Source organism: Taeniopygia guttata, chromosome Z, assembly GCF_048771995.1.
Source record: "Taeniopygia guttata chromosome Z, bTaeGut7.mat, whole genome shotgun sequence".
NCBI lineage: Eukaryota > Metazoa > Chordata > Aves > Passeriformes > Estrildidae > Taeniopygia > Taeniopygia guttata.
Genome location: NC_133063.1, coordinates 55,723,205 through 55,747,645, shown reverse-complemented (window position 1 = coordinate 55,747,645; position 24,441 = coordinate 55,723,205). Strand labels below are relative to the sequence as shown.

Genomic DNA, 24,441 nt, shown 5'->3' with positions numbered 1-24,441 from the left:
TGTCATCAGAAGATTCACTTTCCAACTACATGATCAGGACAATCTTATTGCAGACCTTTTTTTTTTTTTCAAAATTATGACACTGTTTTCCCCCATTTCCCCTATAACTGATTTTTTTTCCCCTCTTTTGCCACTGATTTCTCCACAACTGTATCTGCCTTCAGCACATCTGCTGCGCTACATGCTCAGGGTCAGCCAGAGAAGACTGGTCCCACAGTATATTTAGCAGTAAATGACCAGAAACAGATTCTTCCAGTGGAAACTTAAGAGACCCATAACCACAGCCAGTACTATCAGTTTCATCTAAAACAATGTGCTTGTTTTTCAGCAGTTTATAAAATGAAAGACTAAAAATTAAACAATACTGTTGTAATTTACCTGGAACATTAAAATACTTACAAATTGCATTTTCAGAATAATTAATTTGTTTATCTCAATTATGAAAATGTGTTTATACTGTACAAAGGTTATTTGTGCATGCCCATTTTGGAGGTGGACAATAAAAAAAAATTGAAGCAAAGAAAAATAAATGTTCATGTGAGGATTGGGAATATAACCGTGTAATTTACATTCATACTTGAACTTCTTTTTGAAACAGCCTTCCAATGCATAAAGTAGTGTTTCTCAGCTTCTGGTAATGAAGCTTTGTATAACCAGTGGCTTTACTCAGCAGGTTGCTTACAGTGTATATCAATTCCTTACAGATCAGCTCATTTCAGACAGCTTTAATTTTCATTATCCTTATAAACAGAATCAATTGGTACCTAAAGCAATGTTGTAGGAAAATAAAAAATTAACCCAGTCATTGAAGAAGAGGCCCTTCAGCCTGGCTATAATTTAAGGCAGGAAAAAAATGTGATGCTCATGACAAGAGCCACCAGTAACACCAACCAAGCACAAACGGCAAGTGCAGAAAATAAATTATGCTAACAATTCTACAATGTCCCCTTGTATTACATTCAAATTCTAATAGAATACATCTATGCCAAACAGTGTGTGCACATGTATGCTAAACAACTGAAAGCTCTAATTTTCACCTATCCATGATGCAGTCACTTAAGCCCAGACAGGAGGCTCCTTGACTTGCTAGAGATGATTCCACTGCAGGAGTCCAGCAGAAAGCAATGGGAGACGGAATACACAAGAATTACGATAGCACAAAGTCCCCAGACTTGAAGTTATCACACAAAAGGAATAAGGAAGCCACAATACTAAAACCACTATGCTGGAGTAAGCTGGATCAGAGCTGCACATCATCTCCTGCACTGGCTACACCAAGAAGCTGACTGGAGGAAAAGCTACACCACCTTCCCTGACACAACTGTGGTAACACTAAGGCAACACTGGGTATTCTATGGATACAGAGCCAGCCAAGAGCCCTGCGTTGGTACCTAATGCATAGCTCTGTTTCAGAACCTACAGGCTTAGAAGATCACAACTCAGGACAGCACACCACCAGCCTGGTGAACTAGCACAACAAAATAGCTCAGGACAGTAGGCTGGTCTAAGTTCTCAAGCATGTGCAATTTCCTGCAACAGTTCTCAAATCTGACACTTCCTAACAAAATGAATAGAGTTTGTTTCCCTTTCCTTCCCATACTGAAACTCAGTAGTGCCTTGCTTAGTACTCAAAGAAAGCGTTCTCTCCCCACATCTCCTAAGGGGACCTCAAGTTCCCCCACCCAAATTCCATCATTCTGTTAAGCAGATGCCTGCCTGGACATCAGCAATCATCAGTTACCAAAAAATACTCTTTCACTGCAAAGCTGTATCTCTCATCTGCATAGGGAAAAAACCCTAAATGATCACTTGTCCTGCAGGTATGGAATGTCATTTCTCTACAAAAATCATGCTAGTGCTAAGGAAATAAATAGCTGCATACTAACAATAATCAAGAAGAATGAAGTCTTCATAGCTAGCTTACTGTCCAGTATCTTTTCAGGAATTTAAAGAATGCATGCTGCTATAGGCCCTGTGAGACCTCCCACATTCATCAGATGACCTGATCTTGACAAGAGACTGCAATGGAAGCAGACTGAACTCAGCAGTAAACTCTACTGACTCACTGGTTGAAGGAATTAGTTTTTCTTCAGTGTGAAGATCTCTCCCAGATAGCAACCCAGTAAGAGAGGCAGACCTCAGAATTTACTTACAAATCTCCTGAGGAAGTGCAAACCTCCTCCGAGAGAAAAGAGTTTTGACACTATCCTGTGCCCCATCCAGAGCCAGACTGCTCTGCAGATCACTGCCAGTGCTGGTTTAGCAAATGCATTTCCAAGTACTCTAAGCAAGGCTGCAGAGATATCCAGGCTACAAAACAAACCTCATTCAGCTTGCAATAAAACTCACTGATGACTAAGAACAGCATGAGAAAAGATGACCAGCTAGTCAACACATCTATTATGCTAATGAGCCAGTAACCCTTGGTGCTCAAGTGTCGGAATCTGTGGGTATTGGTGATTCCGAGATTGTATAAAATCTCTGTCTTTCTGCCCCGTTGCCAAAGAAGAAGCCATAATTTGTCTGTTCTGTTTTCAAGGTTGTTTATTCTGTTTATCTCTAACATGTTCTGCTGCCCTGCTGCAGGTCTGTCCTGCAGGGCAGCGTGTGGGGCTCTGCCCCCAGTGGGATGTTACAAACATTATATACCAGAAACTACATGTGCTATATTTACAATAATGTGCCAATATCTGTCACCTACATTGAACAGTGTGTCCCCAGCCCAAACCAATAGAAAAATGCCAACACCACAGTGAAACATGGAGGGCATGAAGAAGGAGGAAAAGGACAAGACACACCCAATTCCTCCATCTTGTCCCCTCTGAACCCCTAATCTAGAAACCTAAAATTTTACTTTTGCACCCGTGTCACACTTAATTATTACTCTTATCAAACACTCAGAGCTTGTAATTCATCCTGTAAGATTGAAAACTCCTCTCCATGGACAGAGATCACAGACAGTGTCTCTCGGGGCTCTGTGCAGGGGGGTTCCTGACCCCCTGCCAGGGTCCCAGACCTGCCAGGGCAGCCAGAGGGAAGTCCTGGATTCCCACACTCAAGTACAATAATCCTTAATCAAATCAAAAGTTCACTGAAGCTGAATAAATTGCCTCAGCTGCTGCCTAGCAGCAAACCAAAAATGGAAAAACAAAGGCATCCTTGACTAAACTCTACTTCCAGTTTCTAGCAGCCAGTAGTTTAAATGCATTTACTGAAAAATAGATATTCTTTTAAAAAGAAACACTAAAGTTGAAGTCCCCATCTCAAATCAAGCAGATGTTTTTTCCCCACAGACAGAGGAGAATAAAAATTAATTTCCTTCACACTTGGTATCACTTTTCAAAAACTGGGATGACCATTAAAATCTTCTTCAGTCTTTTGACAGGATCCAACATGAATCAGTGGACAACTTTACTGCAGTTTTAGTACTCTTTTCAACAAAGACAACTAGCTTCTCTTACACCTTAAGAGAGAGAAAGGCCCTGTACAAGCCAGTGAGGGAGGCTTCTGTCATTCTGGAAGAGGTAAAGGATCCTCAGCTTCCCACCATAAACTCAGGCACCCTCCATGCCAGCAGCAGGCAAAGAGTACATTCTCCATCAACAGCAGATTAGAAAAAAATCAGCGAGTGACTGATCACTCCTGTTTGCTTTTGAAGAGGGTTGGAGCAGGGAACGAGGTTCCCTGCCAGGGAACATGGTTCTCCATCAAATAAAACCAGGAAGATGAAGAGAAATGGTAGTGACTTCAAATCATGTCTGCATGCAGCCACCTGTGATTATCATCACTGAAGTCAAGCTCTCTCAGCTCAGAACTGACAAAGTATCTCCAAAGCTTACTAGCGCCCACTAAGGAAATGGGCAAGCTTAGTTACCAACTTCTAAAGCCTTTAAGGCAGACACCTCTCAAGCAGAAAAACGAGAGAGGACTTATTCTGGGATTGGATCATAGTTTATGTATGAGACAACAAAAGGCCAATGCACTATTTAAATTGCCCTGGGAAAGGAACAAAGTCAAAGATGGATAAAGTTGAATTGTTAAATACTAGAGAATCCAATTTCATTCTTCTCTACATTATAAAGCACTGAAAAAAAAAAAAAAAAGGAAGGGGAACCTTACAATAAAGTGCTTTCCTAAATTTTCAGGAAGTATACTACAAAAACCAAACACTGTTTTGAGTGACATTCCCCAGGAAAATAAAAAACTAAAAGAGTTCCCCCAGTAAGTGGCTAAGACTTTCTTAAGGTGACACAGAAGATGACAGATACTCTACTCAGCTTTGTCATAAGCAAATATAACATAAGGGAATCCAGTTTCTCAGTGGAAATATCAAATCTCACCCATCCCCACACTGCTGTGAAGGGCGAACAGAAGTAACAGAGCAGGCAGACAACCAGTTAAGCCAGGGGCCACACAGACTTCTGAGAGGTCTCTGAACTGGCAGAACTGGCCACTGTACAGGACCAGAAATTAATCCAGAAGTATCAGCAGACACAAGAGGAGAAACCACACAGAGAAAAGTTACAAAGGCTATAAAGGTGTTTCACTCTGCAAAGCAAAACCACTGCCCAATTCCTGCTACCTGCTTTGCACACAGCTCATTATAACCAGTGCTTCCATTACCCGTTTCAGGACATAAACCAGCAAACTAAGTATGACTAGTACTCCTACTTCCTCTAAAGAGAATGCTCCCAATTGCACCTTGTAAATGTTCAAAGTCTATACAATTTTAACACAGCTCTTCTATAATTATATTAACTTCTCAGAGTGTTAATTACTGAGGTGACATTTATTACTAAACTGAGTAAAGAAGGGAGCAAAGCCTACACCCCACTTTGAGAAATGCCATGAAAACACCATTTTCACTTACTATTAAGAGAGTGCATCCACATATCACTACATAATTAATATAGGCAGAAGATCCTGTCTACAGTATGTGAAAACCAAAAAGTGAACAAACTACACCCATCTGTCAAAGTCAGTAAAAAAAAATTCAGGAGAGGGGAACGAAAAAGGTGTGCAAGGCATGCAGGTAGGAAAAAACATCATTACAGATATGGCAGATCTCTTTTTAAAAAAGAATCATTTTTATCCTCTTAAATTAGAAATACACCATGCCAAAATTAACTACATCAACATTTGCAAGCCTCTTCTAATACAAAAACTGACCTCTTGAAAAGAAATATCTGTTTAAATTAACAATAAATAAAAAAGAGAAACATACCAACCTGCCCAAAATTGATGCCACCTTATAAAAAAAATATTTTCCTAAAGAAATATGGACAGAATCTTAACTTTACAAATATTTTTGCTTTCATGTTCTAAACTGCAAATAATTTAGTATAAGAAGTGGTAGGATTTATATATATATATACACGTATGTGTGCGTGTGCTATATTATAAACATATGTGACACCCCCAAGAGCAGTTGTCCTCATGAATTAATGCTACACAGCTTGTACAACTGTGGAGAATGTTTAAAGAACTAAAATAAACCAAATAAAACCATAAATAACATAATATTGATTTATAAATGTGAGAACATGAAGAAAAAGTCTAACACAGAGTACGCAAAAGAGGTGGCTATTGCAGACATATACTTCTGCTGCTATAAAAGCAAGATCTGGTGATGAAAGTATTTTTACCTTGCACTGAAATGCACAACTGCATTTCTGCCAGAGTACATGTAATATAAATGCAAACAAACTTATCTGTTTTAAAAACAATACCGTGATGCTATGCACTTAGACAATACTCTGTAAACCAGTTTATTTCCCACGTAGTGGACAAATCCAGTCAGTGTAATGATTTTTCCACATGTGAATAGTAAAATCAAACTGCTTATTTTCCCACAGGTCACTGTGAGAATAAGGGTCTTCCTATACCCCTTAAAGCTTTCAATTTAAAAGTTAATTCTAGAAATTTGGAACTGTAACATGAGGGTCTTGTGCCATTAACAACAACGACGACACTATAAACGGCTAAAGAGCAGTTATTTGTAGAACAGCTCAACAGCTCAGTCAAGGAAAGGAGATTTAGTGCACTTTGCTCATTTTAGCCAACATGCTACATTGCCCTTTTTGCATACAAAGTGGACTCATTGATTTCCACTGTAAGAAAAAAATGACTTGGCAAGCAAAACACTGTGTCAGGCTGACCTTTTGTTCCTTATACATTTTAAGACAGAAGCTTTGCAAGACATTACACAATTCTTTGCTTTTATTATTAAGTGAGAAAGTCTGATTTGTAACACTGTCACATTGCTAGACAAAATGCTTCAGTGATGGAAGTCAACGCTGGGTCAACACAAGGCCTCATTCTACAACATTCGTTTACAGAGAAATTATAGTGATTTTCAACACACCCAACAAAACCCTCCTTGCTTCCTTCAGAGAAAAGTCCCATCATTCTTCCTGTAGTGGGCATGTTACTACATAAATTACAACTTTTGTTTTTGAACAAAACATCCCCAAATCTTCATGAGAACAAATGGACTTCTACAGGTGTTACAGAAGTCTTCACACATCATCATCATCTGATGTATCACTGCTGCTTGTCTCAGAATCCTCAATCTCCAGAGCAGGTTTGAAAGTGCTGTTTTTCCAGGGGCTAAATTTAAAATTACAGATGAGGGCATTTTTCAAAATGCCGTTTTTCCGAAGGCCATTTTTTTGTAACTGAAATGTGAAAACATGACACATTTAGAGAAAGAAAATGCCAAACGCAACAATCAGTTGCAACTCAACACTCATTGCATCTTCATCTCTGGCCTATGCTGGATCCACAGCTTTTCCTAAGTACACAGAAAGAGTAACTCCCCTGTGAGCCTTCAGTTCTGGCCAGCCACCTGTATCCCAGTGTCTCCAGTCGTGCTGAACTTCTGCAGACAATGAGAGTTCACCCTGTTCTCACCCATGTCCCCACACACCTTGCCCCAGAGATCCTTTCTCCCTAATGGTCTCTCCCTGCAATCCAGTCCCCTTTCCCACAGTGCTGTAAACATCTCTGCTAAGATGGGCAAGGGGCAATAGGGAAGGGGCCCAGAAGAGACGCTGCAGAAAGGAATGGGTATCTCAGCAATTGGAAAGCCAAAGACACTGAAGAAAGGAAACAGCTGATTCTGCAAAAAAGAAAGGAATTATTGCATTTTCAATATCATGCAGAAGGTGTGCATTAAGACAAGCACTTGGAAATACTCCAATATCAAATTATAGTATTTCCAATAATATTGGAATTACCAAATGTTCAGATTTAGCATCACACACTATTCTCTTTTCTGACTCTTTCTCACTGACCCCACCAGGTATACTCAATACTCCTCATTAAAAAAAAAAAAAAAAAAAAAAGAAAAAGAAAAAGAAGGAAAAATCAAGTCTAGATTACCTTTTCATACTTTGCTACTAGTAAACTAAATGTATCTCAATTTCCAAAAAAGAAAACGCAGCTCTCAGAGTAGCATGGAAACTGCACAAAAACCTTGAAAGAAGAGTCTCTTTCCTTAGGCTAAGCTGAGGAGCTTAAAAGCCTGTGCACTTTTACCAGCAACAATACCTAAACAACCCAGAAATAGCCCTACCTTTCCCTTGATACTTTGTGAATAGGGCTGAGCTATAGTCAGCATTGGTACCAGATTTTTTTGAAGCAACTATACTTCCAAAAGCACAGTACTGAAATAGTAGAGGAACAGCAACAGTAATTTTAAAATTATCAAAATTACTGTAGATCCTCCTCAAAGGTAGGCATCTAGGGTAACCAACTACAGGTTTATAATGGAAAATTAACTTAGTCTTACCTGTTCGCTAATGACTTGGAACTCCCTCATCTCATCCTCAGTTAGTGGAGCACATGTTTCATCATTTTCACTGTCTTCCTGCCAGCCCATCTCCTTTAACAACCTTTAAATTAAGGACAACATTAGGAATTTTCTAAGCACACTCAAACATTTCAAGTTCTGCCTACATACATGTCTAAAGACCTGTAACAAATGCATTGACTAAACAGCCAATATTGTTTTAAAATAAACTCTTATGTAAGTTTGAGTTCCAAGTCTTGCAAAAGGTACGTAAAGCACAGAAGATGAGTTCTCAGGTCCCTCAAAGATGACACTATTCTACCACTGTATGTGGTAAAATCTATACCTTCATTCTAAGGCAAGAGACCTGTGCCAGAACAGTGAGATGTATGTTATTAACAAAACTTAAACTGTTAGTGAAGCAGCAATGTATTCACTCCTCTGCGAATAGTATCAAGAGAAAGACACACTGAGGGACTCTGCAGGTTTTCCTGAATAACAAAGCAGAGCAAAGCATGAGGAATATTTGTGGTGTCCCTTGATGGAAACCAATTCAGGATGCAATGGCCTCATATGGTTTCTTTTTTATACCACATGCTAATGTCAAGAGCCATGTCAGGCTTCTTCACAACTGAGTCTCAGCCAATAGCACATGCTGGCATTAAAGCTCAAACAGCTAGGAGTGGATTTTGGGGTACGGGGAAGAAATAAGGAGAAGACTCCTATCAAAACTAAGCTTCAGCTATACAAAGATGCAATAATCAGCATGTTTTGGCCACTTCCTAAAGAAGGATGTCAGAATCTGAGCAGGAAGAAAATGATTTTACATTTGAAGATGGTGTGAAAACAAGGGATTATCTGAGGGTGAAGACATCATGACATTTAACAGCGAAGTTACTATGTTCACTTGCTGCAAAGTTTTTGCCAAAAGGATTAACACCTTCTTCAGATAAACCAGGTATCTTTTGACCTTAAACATTAAAGCAGACTAAAGCTATTTCACAAAAAACAAAGAGGTTTCTAAAATATATGCCAGAGCTGACACTTAAGAGCTAAAAAAACAGTGAATATATTAAACCAGTAAGACAAACTCACAGCTGACACCATATACTAGGCACTTAATTTAGGCAGATATCAGCAAAAAATGTCCTTCAACACAACCCTCCCCACAAAGAACTCTATATCCCAATACAGTGAATGTGCACTGGGCAAATTTGCAGGTAACCAAAGCCACCAATGACCATTTTTAGAACCGTAACAAAAGCTTGGAATTGCAGAAGGAGAAAAGCACTACTGTGCTTAAAAAAAAAAAAGTCAGTAGGACAGTAACAGAAATGGAAATTGTACCCCTGTTGCATTTGGACCAAATCAGAAAGCATAACAGGCAGGAACAATCAAATCATCAGGATGCAGTAAAAATATACACAATTCATCCAAAACTCTAAGGGAATACATTGTACAGAAAAACACAATGTTAAATGCAGTTCAATGATAGTTAAATGTTACTGCAAGCAAGCTCAGACATTAGCTGCATTCATTGAAGTAAATAGTTACAGAGCTTCTGTTAATATAAGTAAAATTCAGGATAATAGCTAACTAACTTTAAAGCAACATTCTGTAATGTTAGCACCACTGTCTCTTTAAACTGACACCATTCCAGAATGGTTAAAAGTGTGAACTACATAAAAATATTACTTTGGATTACAAACTTGATACCAACAGGATTGCTGCATGTTGGAAACTTCCCCAGTAGGAAGAAAGCCCTTTTGTACCAAATGTGCCAATACTGTTACTAGGTATGCATAAGTAACTGGGAGCTAAGGTGGTGACCCACAGGGCAATCTACCACAAAAAGGCTAACCACAACACCTGTCTACATGCATGCTGAACTCACCGCCAAAGCACTGTGACAGTATGGACACACAGCCTCTCTGGGATACCACAAAAGAAAGACATTTGCCCAGAAATCCTAACAAGGCTATTTAAGGTAATTTGAATTGAAAAACTAGGAGTTCAATTTGACTCCCATCTTCCAGTCAAAAAATCATGAGCCTCTAGTGGCCACAGCTTTCACAGACTCACAGAATATCCTGAGTTGGAAGGGATCCACAAGGAATGTGGCATCCAGCTCCTGGTCCTGGACAGAACAACCCCAAGAATCATATTCTGTGACTGAGAATACTGCCCAAATGCTTCTTGAACTTTGTCAGGCTTGGTGTTGTGATCACTTCCCTTGGAATCCTGTTCCAGTGCCCAACTATCCTCTGGATGAAGAACAATCTCTCTTTCTAAAAGTTGCAGATTTTCTCCCTAAAATGGCAAGCACCATTTTCCAAATGGTTTTGGTATTCCAAATTAATAGTCCCCCATTAGGACAGAAGCAAATGATTTAGAGGTGTTCCTTAAAAGACAATCAGTGTCATCATCCTGGGTGGGCGGCCTACAGCGGACTCCAACAAAGATATCTGCTCCTTGTTTGCTCCTTAATCCTTATCCAGAGGCCCATAACCATGCCATCAACAGCTGCAAGCTCCATATATTCCGCCCCACCAACTAGATACAACAGCACTCCCCCATCACTCCTGCCGTCTGCGCTGCCTGAGGAGCCTGCCACCATCCACGACACTCCAGTGACAGAACTCACCCCACCTGGTGTCACTTACGGCAGTGATGTTGCTAATGGTGGGAAAAAAGGAACAGAGCAGGATGGTTAGCACTCTTCATACTCAGGAGGAATAAGAGGAAATTAAAGTTTCTTCTACAGGCACTACAAAATGAAGAGCTGTCTAGTCCAATGTATAGACTCTATCACAAATAAAAAAGAAAAGCTGTCTAAACCATAAGAATCTGACAGAAGACTGGGTTGTGATTATCTAGTAGCATCACTCTCATATCTACCAAATGCTACTGCAGCTGGATTACTGCGATAATAGAATTGTTTCAATCCTTTTCATGAAATTACTTTCTCATCTTCCAGTAGACTGTCTTGTGATATCACTAATAGTGTCAAAAAGTCAGCTACAAAAACAATTAAATACTTTAATAATGACAAAAAGCTCACTGAAGTTTTATATAAGATGCAGTATTCAATGTACTTTTAATACAAACAGCAATTACACACATTGTTCCTCCCAGACACCTAGACCAAAATTCGAGGGGTGACATCACTATGTAGTTTGCTCTATTCTTTATTAAGAAATAAAATTCTTTTACTAAAAATTGGATGTGTGTTAGTACACAGGTTTAAGAAACAAAGTATGTCTCATGTTAAATTAGCACATGTCTAAAAGACAAATTTTACATTACTCAAGAAATACTTTATATGTTCTCAGGTTTCAAATTCTGACTTCTGAACTAGTAAGAATTTATGAAAATGCTCAGTGACCATGAAGGAACACTCTTTATGTTGTATACAATACATACCTATGCTCTGCCTCAAGTGAGCTGGAAAGAACATTTGCCTGAGGGAAAGCTGAAGACTGAATGATCTGCTGAGGTGTAATTGAAGCATTGCCATTCTCCTGCGGAATCTCATTTTCAAAGTTTCTGTTTATATCTCTCTCACAATGAGGACTGTTGCTGTTATGCGAGCTGAAGAACTCATCATCCTAAATACAAAAATAATTTTACATTACAAAATGTAAAAGTGAATTCCATCCACAAGTAAATATCCAGAAGTGCTGCAATTCAGTAGTTCTGTTTAGTTTAAATTAAGTTTAAATGGGAAGACTCTACTTCATGGGTAATTCTGTTCACCCTTCTGGTGTTTGCAATACCGTGTATACTACAGAATTCCTAAGATACGCTATTAAGTAATGCAGAAAGCAACTCACATGCTTTTCCCCGATATTTTTTTTTCTGCAAGCTTTCACACATATCTTAAAATTCAAATGTACTTCAGCTGGTCTTCATACTTACAGAAATAACAGGCTATTGATTTTTTATTGTTCCTAATTAAATATCAGAGCTGTATGTAGCAGAAGAAGCCTGAAAGTATATGAGCTCTCAAGTTTACTTAGCCTAAGGATCAGGTAGGTCACAACACCCATATCTCAAACAGCAAATTCTCTGCCATGAATTCAGAAAGACTGCATACTGTTCTTTAAATTCAGACAAGCTTGTCACTGTTTGATTTAATCAGTGGGTTTTATTAATGTTAGTTAGCATTTATGCTCCCCCATTTGTCCCCTCACAGTTGGTTTGATCCAAGTTTTTTACCGCAAAAGTTCCTGCCACTTAGCTCCCCAGTTACCTGTCAATCCTCTCACCTCTCCCTGTTTTCTCCTTATTTTGTTCCATCAATCTGAGTTTGTTCATACCCTTTTGGCTGTCAATCCTGTAACCACCCCCAGTTTCTTCCAGAAAGTTCTGTATCAATCACCCCAGTTTAGCTTTTCTATTTGTCCCCTGACCTTGTCCCTACCCCTGTTACATTATCGTAGGTTGTTGTAACTGGTATCATCCCTCTCTGGTTTATGCCCATAGGGTGAAACAGGTTTGCACCCCTGCCCACCCATCCCCTTTTAAAACTGCTGTAATCTTTGATTTCTTTGGCATTTGTTCCTGCACCCACTCAGAGAGCACCTTTGTTCTTGCCCCACCTGGGGAAAATAAAGACTCTGTGGGCTTGCAGACAAGTGTCCTTCTCTCATCCCTTCACCTCCTCTCAGCGTGTAGAGCTACCGAAGCTGCACAACCCACGCCGCAGCACTCAGCACCACCAGGCTGGCAGACACTGTCCCCTGGGGTGCCTCTCTCGTGGTGGCCACCCGGCCTCACACGGGCAGTGCCAGCCGGCTCATCCCACCTGCCCGAGGTCGTGTCAGGGAGCCACCGCACAAGCCACCGCACCGCAGGAAGAAAATATTTTTACAAAGCCAGCTGTTCAGGTTCACTCAAAGATTAAAAGGTCTTTAGTCTATAAACATGAGATATTTTTTGTACTGTACTAATTCAGAAACCTGTTATTCATATTTATGAATGAGCCAAATAGCCTCAGCAGTCTTACCAACTGTAAAAACAAAAAAGAGTATAAAATCCCTAAAATGGGTATATACCAGCATTACCCATAGCAGGAGGAAATCATGCAATTTTCTGCACCTGTAAGAAATCATACTTCAGAACACAGGATCAAGACCACCATCATTTCCCTCTCACTCGCATATTGTCTGCTTTCAGAAATGTTAGAACAGCCAGCAAGATATGAAGAACATATATCCCAGTAAACATACATTCAGCTGTTGCATTATATGCCTCAAGTATATGTCACATAATACCAAGAAAAATTTATAAATTTACTAAGCTGTTCAAATATATAGGATAAAACAGCTTCTTGCGAGTGTGATTCAGCTGCTGAGTACAATTTGCCTCATTATTTCATAATTCTGAATCTCTAGATGGTTCCTAAGATCTTTCTAATCTTAAATCAAAATATTTGTGTATTTCCTGAACACATGAACAAAGCTATCCCCAATAATCATCTCAGGGCACTCAGTCACAGAACACCTAATCAAAAGATGCAAAGTTTTCTTAGCTTACACATACAGCCACATTATACAGTCCCATTACAGCAAATTGCATATTGCCTGAAAAAAGATCAGGGTCAGAAAAGTCAATCTCACTTTTATGAGCAATGTACACTGGCACTGTTTCCTTTTTAATATCTCAGACGCCTAGTATCATTTCTTCAAAATCACTTATTTATCTGGCAGATTTCTAACTTATGGGATTTTTTGTTTTAATAAGACAATTTAAACCACTCATTTACAGCAAACAGGCTTGTAATCACCTCATTCTGAATAACAGAATATTTATCTTCACTTGAACTATGAAAACTTGTTGGGGGCTGGTAGCATTTGACACAAATATTCTCTAGTATCAATCAAGCACTGCATAAGTGAATTTAGACTGAAAGAAACCTGATGCATATTACACATAGCCATTATAGGCCTTCAAGTTCTCAATAAGTACAAAACAGTGATTTATGCATATATTGAGCTATTGCTCCTATGATTAGACCAAGAATAAAGAACTTATGGTTACCTAAATACTAATTAGAAAGGAAATGGTTTGAGAAGCAGAACCAACTGTTTGGTTTTGTAGGATAACTTAACGGCCAAGGTATGAAACACTGCCCTCCACAATTCTGCTGGGACCAGGTGAGATTCACACGAGTAGAGAGAGAGCTGACAGCTCACTGAGCCACTTTCCATCATTTACCAGCAGCCCTGGATTACCAGAGAGGTCCCAGGCAACTGGAGGTTGGCAAATGTGACACTCATTTGCAAAAAGTATTGGAAGGAGATTCCAGAGAACTACAGGCATGTCAAACTTGCTGTGGTACCAAGGAAGGTCACGGGGTAGATCACTGTGAGTGCCATCACACAGCACATGCAGGAGAACTAGAAGATCGGGCCCAGCCAGTACAAGTTTGGGAAAGACAGGTTCTTCTTGATCAACCTGATCTCCTTCTATGACCAGGTAACCTCCTTAGTGAATGAAGAAAAGGTTGTTGATGTCTTCTGCTTGAACTTCAATAAAGCCTCTCTTTGACACAGCTTCCCAGAGAATTCTGCAGAAGCTGGCAGCCCATGGCTTGGACAGCTGCACTCTCCACTGGGTTAAAACTACCTAGATGGCTGAACCCAGAGGGTGGTGGTGAGTGGAGCTATTTACATTCAACTGGTGGCCAATGATGGGTGTGGTTCCCAAGGGTTCAGTACATTGATAAAGTGATCACTTTATCAATGATTTGACAAGTGCACCTCAGTCAGCTTACAGGTGACACCAAAACAGGTGGGAATTCTGATCTGCTATGGCACAGGAAGTCTCTGCAGAGGAAACTGTACAGGATGGACCAACAGGCCAAGGCCAGTGGATTGAGGTTCAACAAGGTCAAGTGCTAACCCAAACTAGTGCCACAGGCTGGGGCAGAGTGGCTGGAAAGGACCTGGGGGTGCTGGTGACAGCAGCTGAACATGAGCCAGGGTGTGCCCAGGTGGCCAAGAAGGCCAATGGCATCCTGGCCTGGATCAACAATGGTGTGGCCAGCAGGACCAGGGCAGGGATTGTCCCCCTGTGCTGGGCACTGGTGAGGCCACACCTTGAGTGCTGTGTCCAGTTCTGGGCCCTCACTGCAGGAAAGACACTGAGGAGCTGGAGTGAGCCCAGAGAAGGGCAATGGAGCTGGGGAAGGGTCTGGAGCACAAGTCCTGTGAGGAGCAGCTGAGGGAGCTGGGGGTGTTTAGCTTGGAGAAAAGGAGGTTCAGGGGTGACCTTATCACTCTCCACAACTGCCTGAAAGGAGCCTGTGGCCAGGTGGGGGTTAGCCAATACCCACGACAGGACACAAGAAATGCCTCAAGTTGTGTCAGGGGACATTCAGGTTATACACTAGGAAGACCTTCTTCTCAGAAGGGTTGTCAGGCACTGGAATGGGCTATCCAGGGAAGTGGTAGAGTCACCATCCCTGGAAGTATCTAAAAGACATTTAGATGTGACACTTGAATACATAGTTTACTTACAGACTTGACAGTACTGCTAATGATTGGACTCGATCTCAAAGGCCTTTTCCAACATAAATTCATCTATGATTACATTAGTTTACTAAGCCTAATTTTATCCTTTTTGTTGTTGCTAAAGTCACACAAGTACTTAAGTCATGAACATGCACCAATAGATACTGCAGAAAGACAAAAAGAAACTACAAAGTAGCACTGGAGCCAGAGCAGTACTTGGAACAAGGTTTTTAACTTCATTAAAAGGTAGTTCTTTTCCTTCGTCTAGAGATCCAAGACTGCTACTTAACAGCTGTTAACGGCAAAATGAAAAATAGTTTATAGTTTGAAACCTACTGGATCTACCTTCTCTTGCCCATCATGATTCTCATCTTCATGCTCCTCTTTCACTCTATCTCTTTTCAATGCTTTCAAAAATTCACTCTTCTTATCAGTCCGCATTCTTGTCAATTTTGTTAAACGAGGTTGACCAGATTTATCAACAGGAGATGAAGAATTTGACCGATTACACTAGTGCAGGAAGTCAGAAAAAGAAAGAACGTGAGAAATGTGTTAATTTAGAAATTTTTTAATTTGACAAGTATCTGTTTTTTCAGGTTTCACATATATTCACAGTCAAAAGCAGAGGGAAGATCTGTATTTTGGTATATACAGTTTGTAGATGTAAACCCAGAGATGCAGGTTTATGGAGCACTGCCCAACAGTGGGTATTCTGAAACATGTAATACCTATAGCAGTTTTGAAGTCTAAAGGTATTACGCTGCATTTCCTAACGTGGGTTTTTACTCCAAATCAAACCTACAAGGGAAACTGCAGTATTTTAAGGCTGGTGATGTGCATTCCATCTTTCCCACACGTTAAGTTAAAAAAAAAATATTTAATATAATTCTGTATAAAATTTACTGCCCATCCCCACTTAAATGAAGTAAATGTTTTATAGATTTAACTATAGCTACTACTTTACCTCTTTCACTGAATTTTGTGTTACAGCAAATGCCTTGACAGTTGATTTGAAAGGACTGAAACTGCCAACACCATATGCAGATTCATGAGGAAATGCATTCCCAAGTTTATTTTCTTTTGCTTGGTTTTTCCACTGTGTGGGCTAGACAGGAGAACAAACAGAGATGTAAAAACTCATTAACTACAAAATTATTCTTTTCATCAATCTTCAGAAAAATGATTAAGCAAAAGCAAATCATAACTGCAACCTTAATGTAGTGCAAACATCTGTTTTCTTGTGGAAAAGAGGCCGTTTATGAGCAATTCATCTGCTCTGTTTATATAAAAACTAAAATTTCAAAACAATTAAGATCCTCATATTTGAGGTATTGAAAATTAAATATGGGACTTCAACAGCTGAAAATATTATTTTAGATTCAAAATGTTACAGAGTTAAGAACTAATCCATCATATGCTCTCAAGAGCACAGAAAAATTCCTGAAACAAAAAAGTAGAGATGAAGCCAGTAGGAATAGTTCAGATAGCTCAGTTGGTTAGAGCCTGGTAATAGTAATGCAAACGTCATGGGTTTGAAGTCCATATAAACCATTCACTTAAGAGCTGGATTTGCTGATTCTTGTGGGTCCCCTCCAACTCAGAATAGTCTGTGATTATGCATTTGGCAAGAGACCAGAATGACACTACTAGGTTATAATGTCATCTCTGTCTATAACTGGGATAAATTCTGAAGGTATTATTATGCTGACTATACCTCTCCACAACATACCTAATTTTGTTCTGTTGAAATCATATATACAAAAGGGACTGCGATTCCATACGTTAAAAACACCATTTTTACTCTCACCTGTACAGCTGCTGCACTTCTCAAAAGCAGTAGATGAGAAGCAAAGACAGACTAAATTATAATTTAAAAAGAAAAATGCAAAAAAGTTGTTTCTATTAATTTTTGGGGTTGAATTTTGCAAGTGTTGCATGATAATCTAGGAACAATATTCTCAGGGATGAAATAAACACATTCAGAATTACAGCATGATTTTTCTAGGCATGTTTTTTGTAACACTGGTATCCAATACTCACCTTTGCAGGTGGAGTGACAGGTTTGGGGACTAATCCTTTATAAACACTTGCGCCAGTTCCATTCCTTACTGGCTGTGAGTGAAGACTTCCCACTACTGGGAATCCAGATATCCGCAGTTCTTTTGTACTGCCTTTTTTAATGACCAGCATTCTCTGAGATCTAGATTTAGGATTTAAAGGGTACTCTGGAAGAAAAAAAGAAGTGTGTATGGATATAGAGATGTGTGTGTATGTGTGTGTGTGTGTGTGTGTGTGTGTGTGTGCCTGTGTACACAATCTCACTGGGTTTTACTTCATAAAGTACTGGACAGCCATAAGATCCAGAGCACATAGGCATAAATCAGGAACTTAAATCAGTATTAGTTCCATGAATAGTATAGTGTGCAAACCTGGAAAAACACAGGTTCTGTTCCATTTCCTACAATCATAATGTTAAAAATATTTTACTTGGTGATGCAGGAATTGCACTTTTTTAAAGAAAAAATATTCTTCAAAGAAGTCTGCTACACACTTCTAGAGACTGCTGCACAGCCATTCTAAAATCAAAATACTGTTAGTTGTTGATAGTTACTAAAACTTCAAAAGAGTTTATGGCTTTCATAATCCCCTTAAGGTTTCCTAAAGAATAATTAGTTATATATCGATTAATAGCTCACTTTAGAGCTCTGCTCTAAAGTTCTATAAACATGAGACAAGATGTGCACTATACATTAGACCATGGCAATGACCAGTTTCTCTACCTCCATGACTCAGATGGACATACCGCGACAAAATTTCCACGTTCACTGGAGAACAAATTAGGAGACATAGAGTCAGCCGCCAAACTAGAGAAACTGCCATTTAGCAGTGTTAAGGAACACCCATTAAAAATAGTTCTAAAATTTTTAAGAAGTAAAAAAATATATTTTTTGTACATGTATTCCAACATTAAGAGCCTTTTCAAGAATTATCTCCTCTCCCTGCAAGCAATTCTACTTCATATATCCTTAAAAAACAAGACTCTTATTGAAAGATAGATTATCACATGAAAGCTGCTAACACCACAAAACCAGAAAGCTGTATAATTATTTATGAGGCTGCAAGGTTTACAGCAATTGATATTTACATTAAGGAGTTGGCCTATATCTAATATTACTTTAGCGTGCAAAAAATACTGGTTAAGTGTGAGAAAAAGAATCAGCAAATGAAAATACCTTTAAAATCTCAGCATTAGCAATAATTTAAGTAAACAAGTAAAGGTTTCGTGTTTAATTATTTGTTTTAAAGAGAAATGTTCTTATTTTGAGTACATTTACTTTAAAATCCCTGGCATCTAAAGCTACTACCTTCTTAGGGGTAAACAACTGACTACATAAAGCTCATTAGAACTGTAAAGTGATAGCCAAACATAATCAGGTAAGGATGAGAAAACAATCCTTACTACAGGTCTGCTCAATGCCCATGCTCAGGGTTGTATTTGTCACACAAATAATACACAAACACAACCAACAGCATAAGACATTTACTTTTAGAAAGAGACCTTAAATCTCTGTGAGCTAACCTACTCTTCCAGCTCTCCCAGGTTTCTCTCCAAATTCTTCCAACATATTTTACAAAGCCTTCAGCTGGCAATCAAGATCAGTAATTTAGGTGACCAACCTTCATTGCATTTCCTCTTGAAAATAAAGGTGAAGATTTCTTGACATCTTTACAAAAAATAGATGTATACTTGTTCTGGGAAAGAGTATTAGTTTTGGCAGCATCAACAGACTAGCTGACTGATACTCATGGAAGTGTTATCCTTTAACAAAAATAAACCTACATTGTAAAATATTGAAGTTTTCTCAATCTGTACCTTTATAATTCTAAAAAAAAGGCTTGTGTTTCAAATAAAACTACTGCAGATCTCTGCACCATTTTTGCATTTAAAAATATCAAAAATACTCACCCCACACACCTGCAGCTAGAGATTTATTCTGGTTTGGTTCCCTCTCATATTCAGGGTTTAAAGATGGCTGAAAGAAAAGTTTTGTCATTATTTAAAAAGTAGCCCTTGAACTCTGGGATGAATGAACTAGAGAATCACAATAACACCAGCAGCATGACCTCTGCTGACAGACTAAACACCTCCCTCACGAACCAAACAGGACAATGTTCACTTGTTTCTCTTTTCCAACAAAGTACGTCAGGCAGCAGCTAATGTCATTACATGACAGCAGCAGAGAAAGCAAAAAACCAGCAATGTATGTTTCTTCAAAGAGTAAGATGACCCTTCCCCTTACATCCTAAGTTAAAGCATGAGTGCTCAGAAGGCCACAGGCATGAAAACTACTTTGTTACTACTTCAGATTTCAGTAAGGTAACTGTGTAGAATTTAATACACACACATACCAGAGCAGATGGGAATCCAACTGTTGTTTCACTTAAATACACGAGTAACAATAATAAACATATAGTGAAAAATCTGGATATAAAATGAGAAACAAGCTATTAGACAAACTACTAACACTCCCTTATCTATGGAAAATTCTTTACATGATGATCTGAAACTGATGAAATCTCATGAAGTGACTTGTAATGGACAAAATGGTACTTGCAGACAAAATGAAACCTTTTTAATCATAATTACAATTTACTTACAAAATCCTCAGCCTCAAACTGGTTGGGTACTTCTTTGTTTTCCTTTTTTCGAGTTTCATTATCAAGTACACTGTTTTCATGCAGTCGCTGGCCTTTTCCACAATGAAAGGTGCTGCTATGAGTGTGGGAACCTCCACCATGGTACCCTCCATATTGGTTTATATTTTCTGGACCACTTCTGCCTTGTGAGCGCCAACCTTTCCTCTCTTTTCGCCCAAAATGCCCTTGGATTTTTAAATTTTAAAGAAATGTAATTACAAAACATTAAAAAATAATATTTTACTCTGCAGAATTGTTAAAAAAGTTTAATCACAAGCTCTATACACTGGGATATGGTAGCACAGGAAGCAAGTTTTCATTTGCATAAGCAGCAGGGAAGGCTCTCACAAAACAATGCCAGAGAGGAAAAATAGCCAGCCAATGCTACAAGTCAATCTTTTTCTGGCTGCTCATTTATATGCTGTTGGCTAGAGTATTAACTCAACATTCTTAATCTACTCACGAGAGAAATACACCTGGAAACTCATTACTTTAACCAGTCCTTAGCGCTCACATCCTCTCCCAGATCTGTCTTTCCATTACCACTCTTGTACTGCAGAAAAATAATTTAGCACAGCTGAGCTATCATCATTAGACTTCCTTTCTAGCTAGTGCCTACAAAGAAATGACACAAACATTCACAGTGTCCCATAAATTATACCTCTGTTTGGCCTTCCAGTGTTAGCATCAAACCCTTCTGAAGAACTGTGTCTTCTGCGATGTGCTTCATACCGATTCTCTGTCCACGAAAAATTTTCAGAATGTTTCTCAAAATTCAGTGATGACTGCAAAGGAGCATAAGTGGTAGACCTGAGATCTGATTAATAGCAACTTAATAATCAGAACTGTAACTTGCACATTGTACACGGTACATATATTCATTCCTACAAGAACTTTGAATGACAGACAATTCAGCAGTCCTCACATGCAGAGTTATGTCACCATCTCTCAGGCTAAGTGGAAGCTGCATCTTCTGCTCCAGGACACTGAAACAGCCCTTAAGTCACATGCTTGTGACACAAGGTAGGAAGTGTCTACTTTGTTTTGGTAGCAAAACAGAGCACAAGCGACTTGTGTTGCAGCAGAAGAAAATTTTTTTAAACTAGAAGAAAGGACAGAAGATCACAATTTGGAAGATTGAGAAGAAGTCTGGGATCTTAATCTAGATTTTCAAAGACTAAATACAGGCATTCCATAGAAAGCAAGGAATCCCTTCCACCTAAGGCAGCTATACCTAAATAAAACCTAATTCATTAATCTTGCCATTATAACTTAAAAAGGCAAATACAAGTAGTGATAAAACACTTATAAAATCTAGAATCAGAAGTGTCCAGATTCACAAAGATACTTCAAATTTTCAGCTTATAAGGACACAGAGAAACTTTAAAGAAATAGATCTTTAATATAGCAGTAAGAAGTAGTAAACTGAAATCTTGAGAATAACACCAAAAAATCAAATCACATCCTGACTAGAATTCATACCTAAAGGGATTAAACCAAAAAATATCTTTCCTTACAACCCATGTCTTCCTTTTAACTTCTCTCTGGGTGTACCTATAAAATTACTTCCTTCTTCCCACCTAAACCACAGAGGAAATCACACACACAAAATAAAGATACCCAAAGCTCTATGGAAAATGTTCCTGTAGAGCTAAAGGTGCTGTTCAATATTCACTGCTTAAAATTCAAACTCAAGTAAGTATATATTTAAAAAATCAAGGCAAGTATTTCTAGATTGTCAATTTTTAGAAGTCAAATGTACAGGGACTACCCTCCCAATCTGAGACTTGGAACACGAATTACTTGACAAACTCTTCTTGGAGAGAGCAAAAACAGAAGACTGCAAAAACTGTCAAAATAAAACTACTTCAAAAATTACCAATTAATCTAAATATTTAAGTGAAAGAAAATCCTTAAATAGATTTTGACTAAGCTGCCAAAAATTTCAGGAAGCACTAGATGTGGCAATCTTAGGTGAAATTTTAGAAGATACTTCACATGTTCATTAACGTACAACATCCTCTTAATATTGCTTTTGGAATTTAACTTTCATTTTTTTATAGTAACTTGAAAACAATCAACATTTTCACAAAGTATAACAGACAACATTTTTTATATTGTGTTCGAGTTGTACATGCTATAATGAATCTGACACTTATAAACAGTGTGCAAAGATCATGCAGTTTGCATTTTCCCCACTTGATGGAGATACCCGTCTATGAAGTCTCTCAAGGCAAAGATGTCAGCAGGCTTTTTAATAGAAAGGAAATTTATTGGCAACTTCTGTAAGCTGAGAAATTATCTGACTCAGTTCAGGCAGTCAAGAAAAAGGGATAGAAATAACATAAACTTTAAGAAATACAGGAAGTCTAACTGCTTAGCAAGAAGTAAAAGCGAACTTGTAAAATTGACTTTATCCATCTGCAATGTTGCCATAGCCATTTCACAGCAATATTTTCTTAAAAGTTCTGTCCATGTCCCAAAATGGTTTCACTATTCCCATCACCTTTCCATTCCACCTGCTCACCTGCAATACAGCACTGACACAAACACATTAGCTCCACCTGAACAAAACCCAGTGAGTGACCAATACACACCTATCTAGGTGGATTTTACGGTGTAGTTGACAGAGAAATGAGGAAAGCTTGCTGTTAAACAGAAATCAGCAGCAATAGACAAGATGGATTTCAATCAAGCTATAAGCTGTATGTCAAACTACAAAGTTCATTTACAATCAGAGTTTCCTGGTAGCAGGTTTCTATAATTCCAGCCTTGAGCAAGGAAAAACACCTCAGCTACCAAGGGCTCAAGAGGAAAATCAGGGTCCTGTAGGTGTAATCCCTGAAAATTATTACACTTCAGGAATATAAAAATTGACTAAGCTCAGTTTCTAATTCTCAAATGTTTAAAATGTCTAAATGTTGTTGATACCATAGCCTCACCCCAGCTCCATTCTGCATGAAACATGAGACATCTTGCCTTCCTTATTCCTTCCTCTTCATCTCCATCCCTGTTACCTGCTGCTTTCTTCTGCTTTTTTGATATACAGCAGAAAATAAGTCTATTTTAGGAAACAGATGGGACAGGGACTCACCAAACTTGCAACCTGTCTTGTGGAGGAATCACAAGCCTTATTCTGTAAACTAAGAACTACAAACAGACTTTTCAAGCACTTAAAACCCAAATGTGCTGTGTATCACAGAATGCTCATCGTTGAGGGAGCAAGTAATTCAGGGAAATAAGGTGCATTCTAACAATGGCACATAAATATTACAGCAGAGTAACACATACAACATGGAGTTTTTGAAAGAGAAGAAAATCTAACTAAACTCCATGAGGCAAAGAATCATGGAAGAGAAGAGGAAAAATACACTTGCAACAAATTTTCACACAATTTAGAAATGAGGTGACAAATACAACCCATACCTAAAATATAGTCTAGTGGTGCTAGAGTACTTCTAGAACTTTGTTTTACCCTGCTATATTGGCACATAAAGCATGCAGGTAAAGCTCTTGCAGCAGACTCTCTAAATATGTAGTGAAGATTGTTTTGTAATTGTGACACCATAACAAATTAAGCTCCAAATACTTTTACAGTTTACAACATACTACATTGAAAAAAATCAGATCAAAAGAGCTGAAATGCATCAGAAACCATAGAGAATGGAAACAAAGAGACTGATTCTTAATTTGGATTTTCAGACACTATGTGTGCTGGAATAGATAGGCTTTATGTTCCCAAAAACAGCCTATACTAAACAAACAATCTAGCTAGGTCAGGGTAGAAAGGATATAAACAGAGTAATATAAATAAGGACATTCAATGACCTGACCAAAAAAAAGTGTTTATGTTTGTGTAGACATACAGAATCAAAACATTAGGAATACAATTAACACTGCCATCTATCTGTGCATTTAACAATACCACAAGCCTATTGCCGTAAGTTTCTCAAGGCTAAGCATTTTCCATGGAGATTAAGGATTGCACAAAGTTCATATATTAAAGAAAAGCAAAGCAATTCTCATAGCAGCAGATATAAATATTGAATTCAAACTATTATAATGAAGATAGGTATACAAATAGGGAAGTAGATAACAGCAGTTTTAATACTCACTGCTGACTCTGCTTCTGCACTTGCACAAATTAAGAAAGAGTAGAAAAAACATTTCTGAGATAGACATACTCAAGACTTCCAGAAATATTTACTAATTCTAACAATTAAGATATTATTATTTCCCATTTCCAAGCTGTCCCATTACATAAAGTAACAGTAGTCTAAATGAAACAACCAGAGTGAAGATACCTAACAGTATGAAAGCACCACACTCCACCAGTAGCAACAAGCATTCCATCATCACCTGCAAAGCCATTTCAGAAAGTCTAAAAAAGCATATTTTTAATTACTTGGATCACTTGAGAATAATACTCCTTTA

General features: G+C 38.5%; 1 protein-coding gene across 19 annotated transcripts in view; it reads right to left on the bottom strand.

Annotated features, from left to right (window-relative positions):
• Positions 1-5,744: 5,744 nt before the first annotated feature.
• Positions 5,745-24,441, bottom strand: part of GPBP1 (GC-rich promoter binding protein 1) — a 35,914-nt gene continuing 17,217 nt past the window's right edge. For 5 of the 19 annotated variants that reach the window (XM_072921810.1, XM_072921809.1, XM_072921811.1 and 2 more), the window contains 10 exons: positions 20,669-20,817; positions 19,969-20,192; positions 19,277-19,343; positions 17,350-17,534; positions 16,274-16,414; positions 15,646-15,819; positions 11,216-11,400; positions 10,442-10,468; positions 7,793-7,895; positions 6,684-7,120 (listed from right to left, as the gene is read on the bottom strand). In XM_072921810.1, coding sequence (XP_072777911.1) covers positions 6,830-7,120; positions 7,793-7,895; positions 10,442-10,468; positions 11,216-11,400; positions 15,646-15,819; positions 16,274-16,414; positions 17,350-17,534; positions 19,277-19,343; positions 19,969-20,192; positions 20,669-20,817 — 1,546 coding nt within the window. In that variant the 3' untranslated portion in view covers positions 6,684-6,829. The other 14 variants (XM_030257539.4, XM_030257538.4, XM_030257541.4 and 11 more) reach the window with 9 other exon arrangements.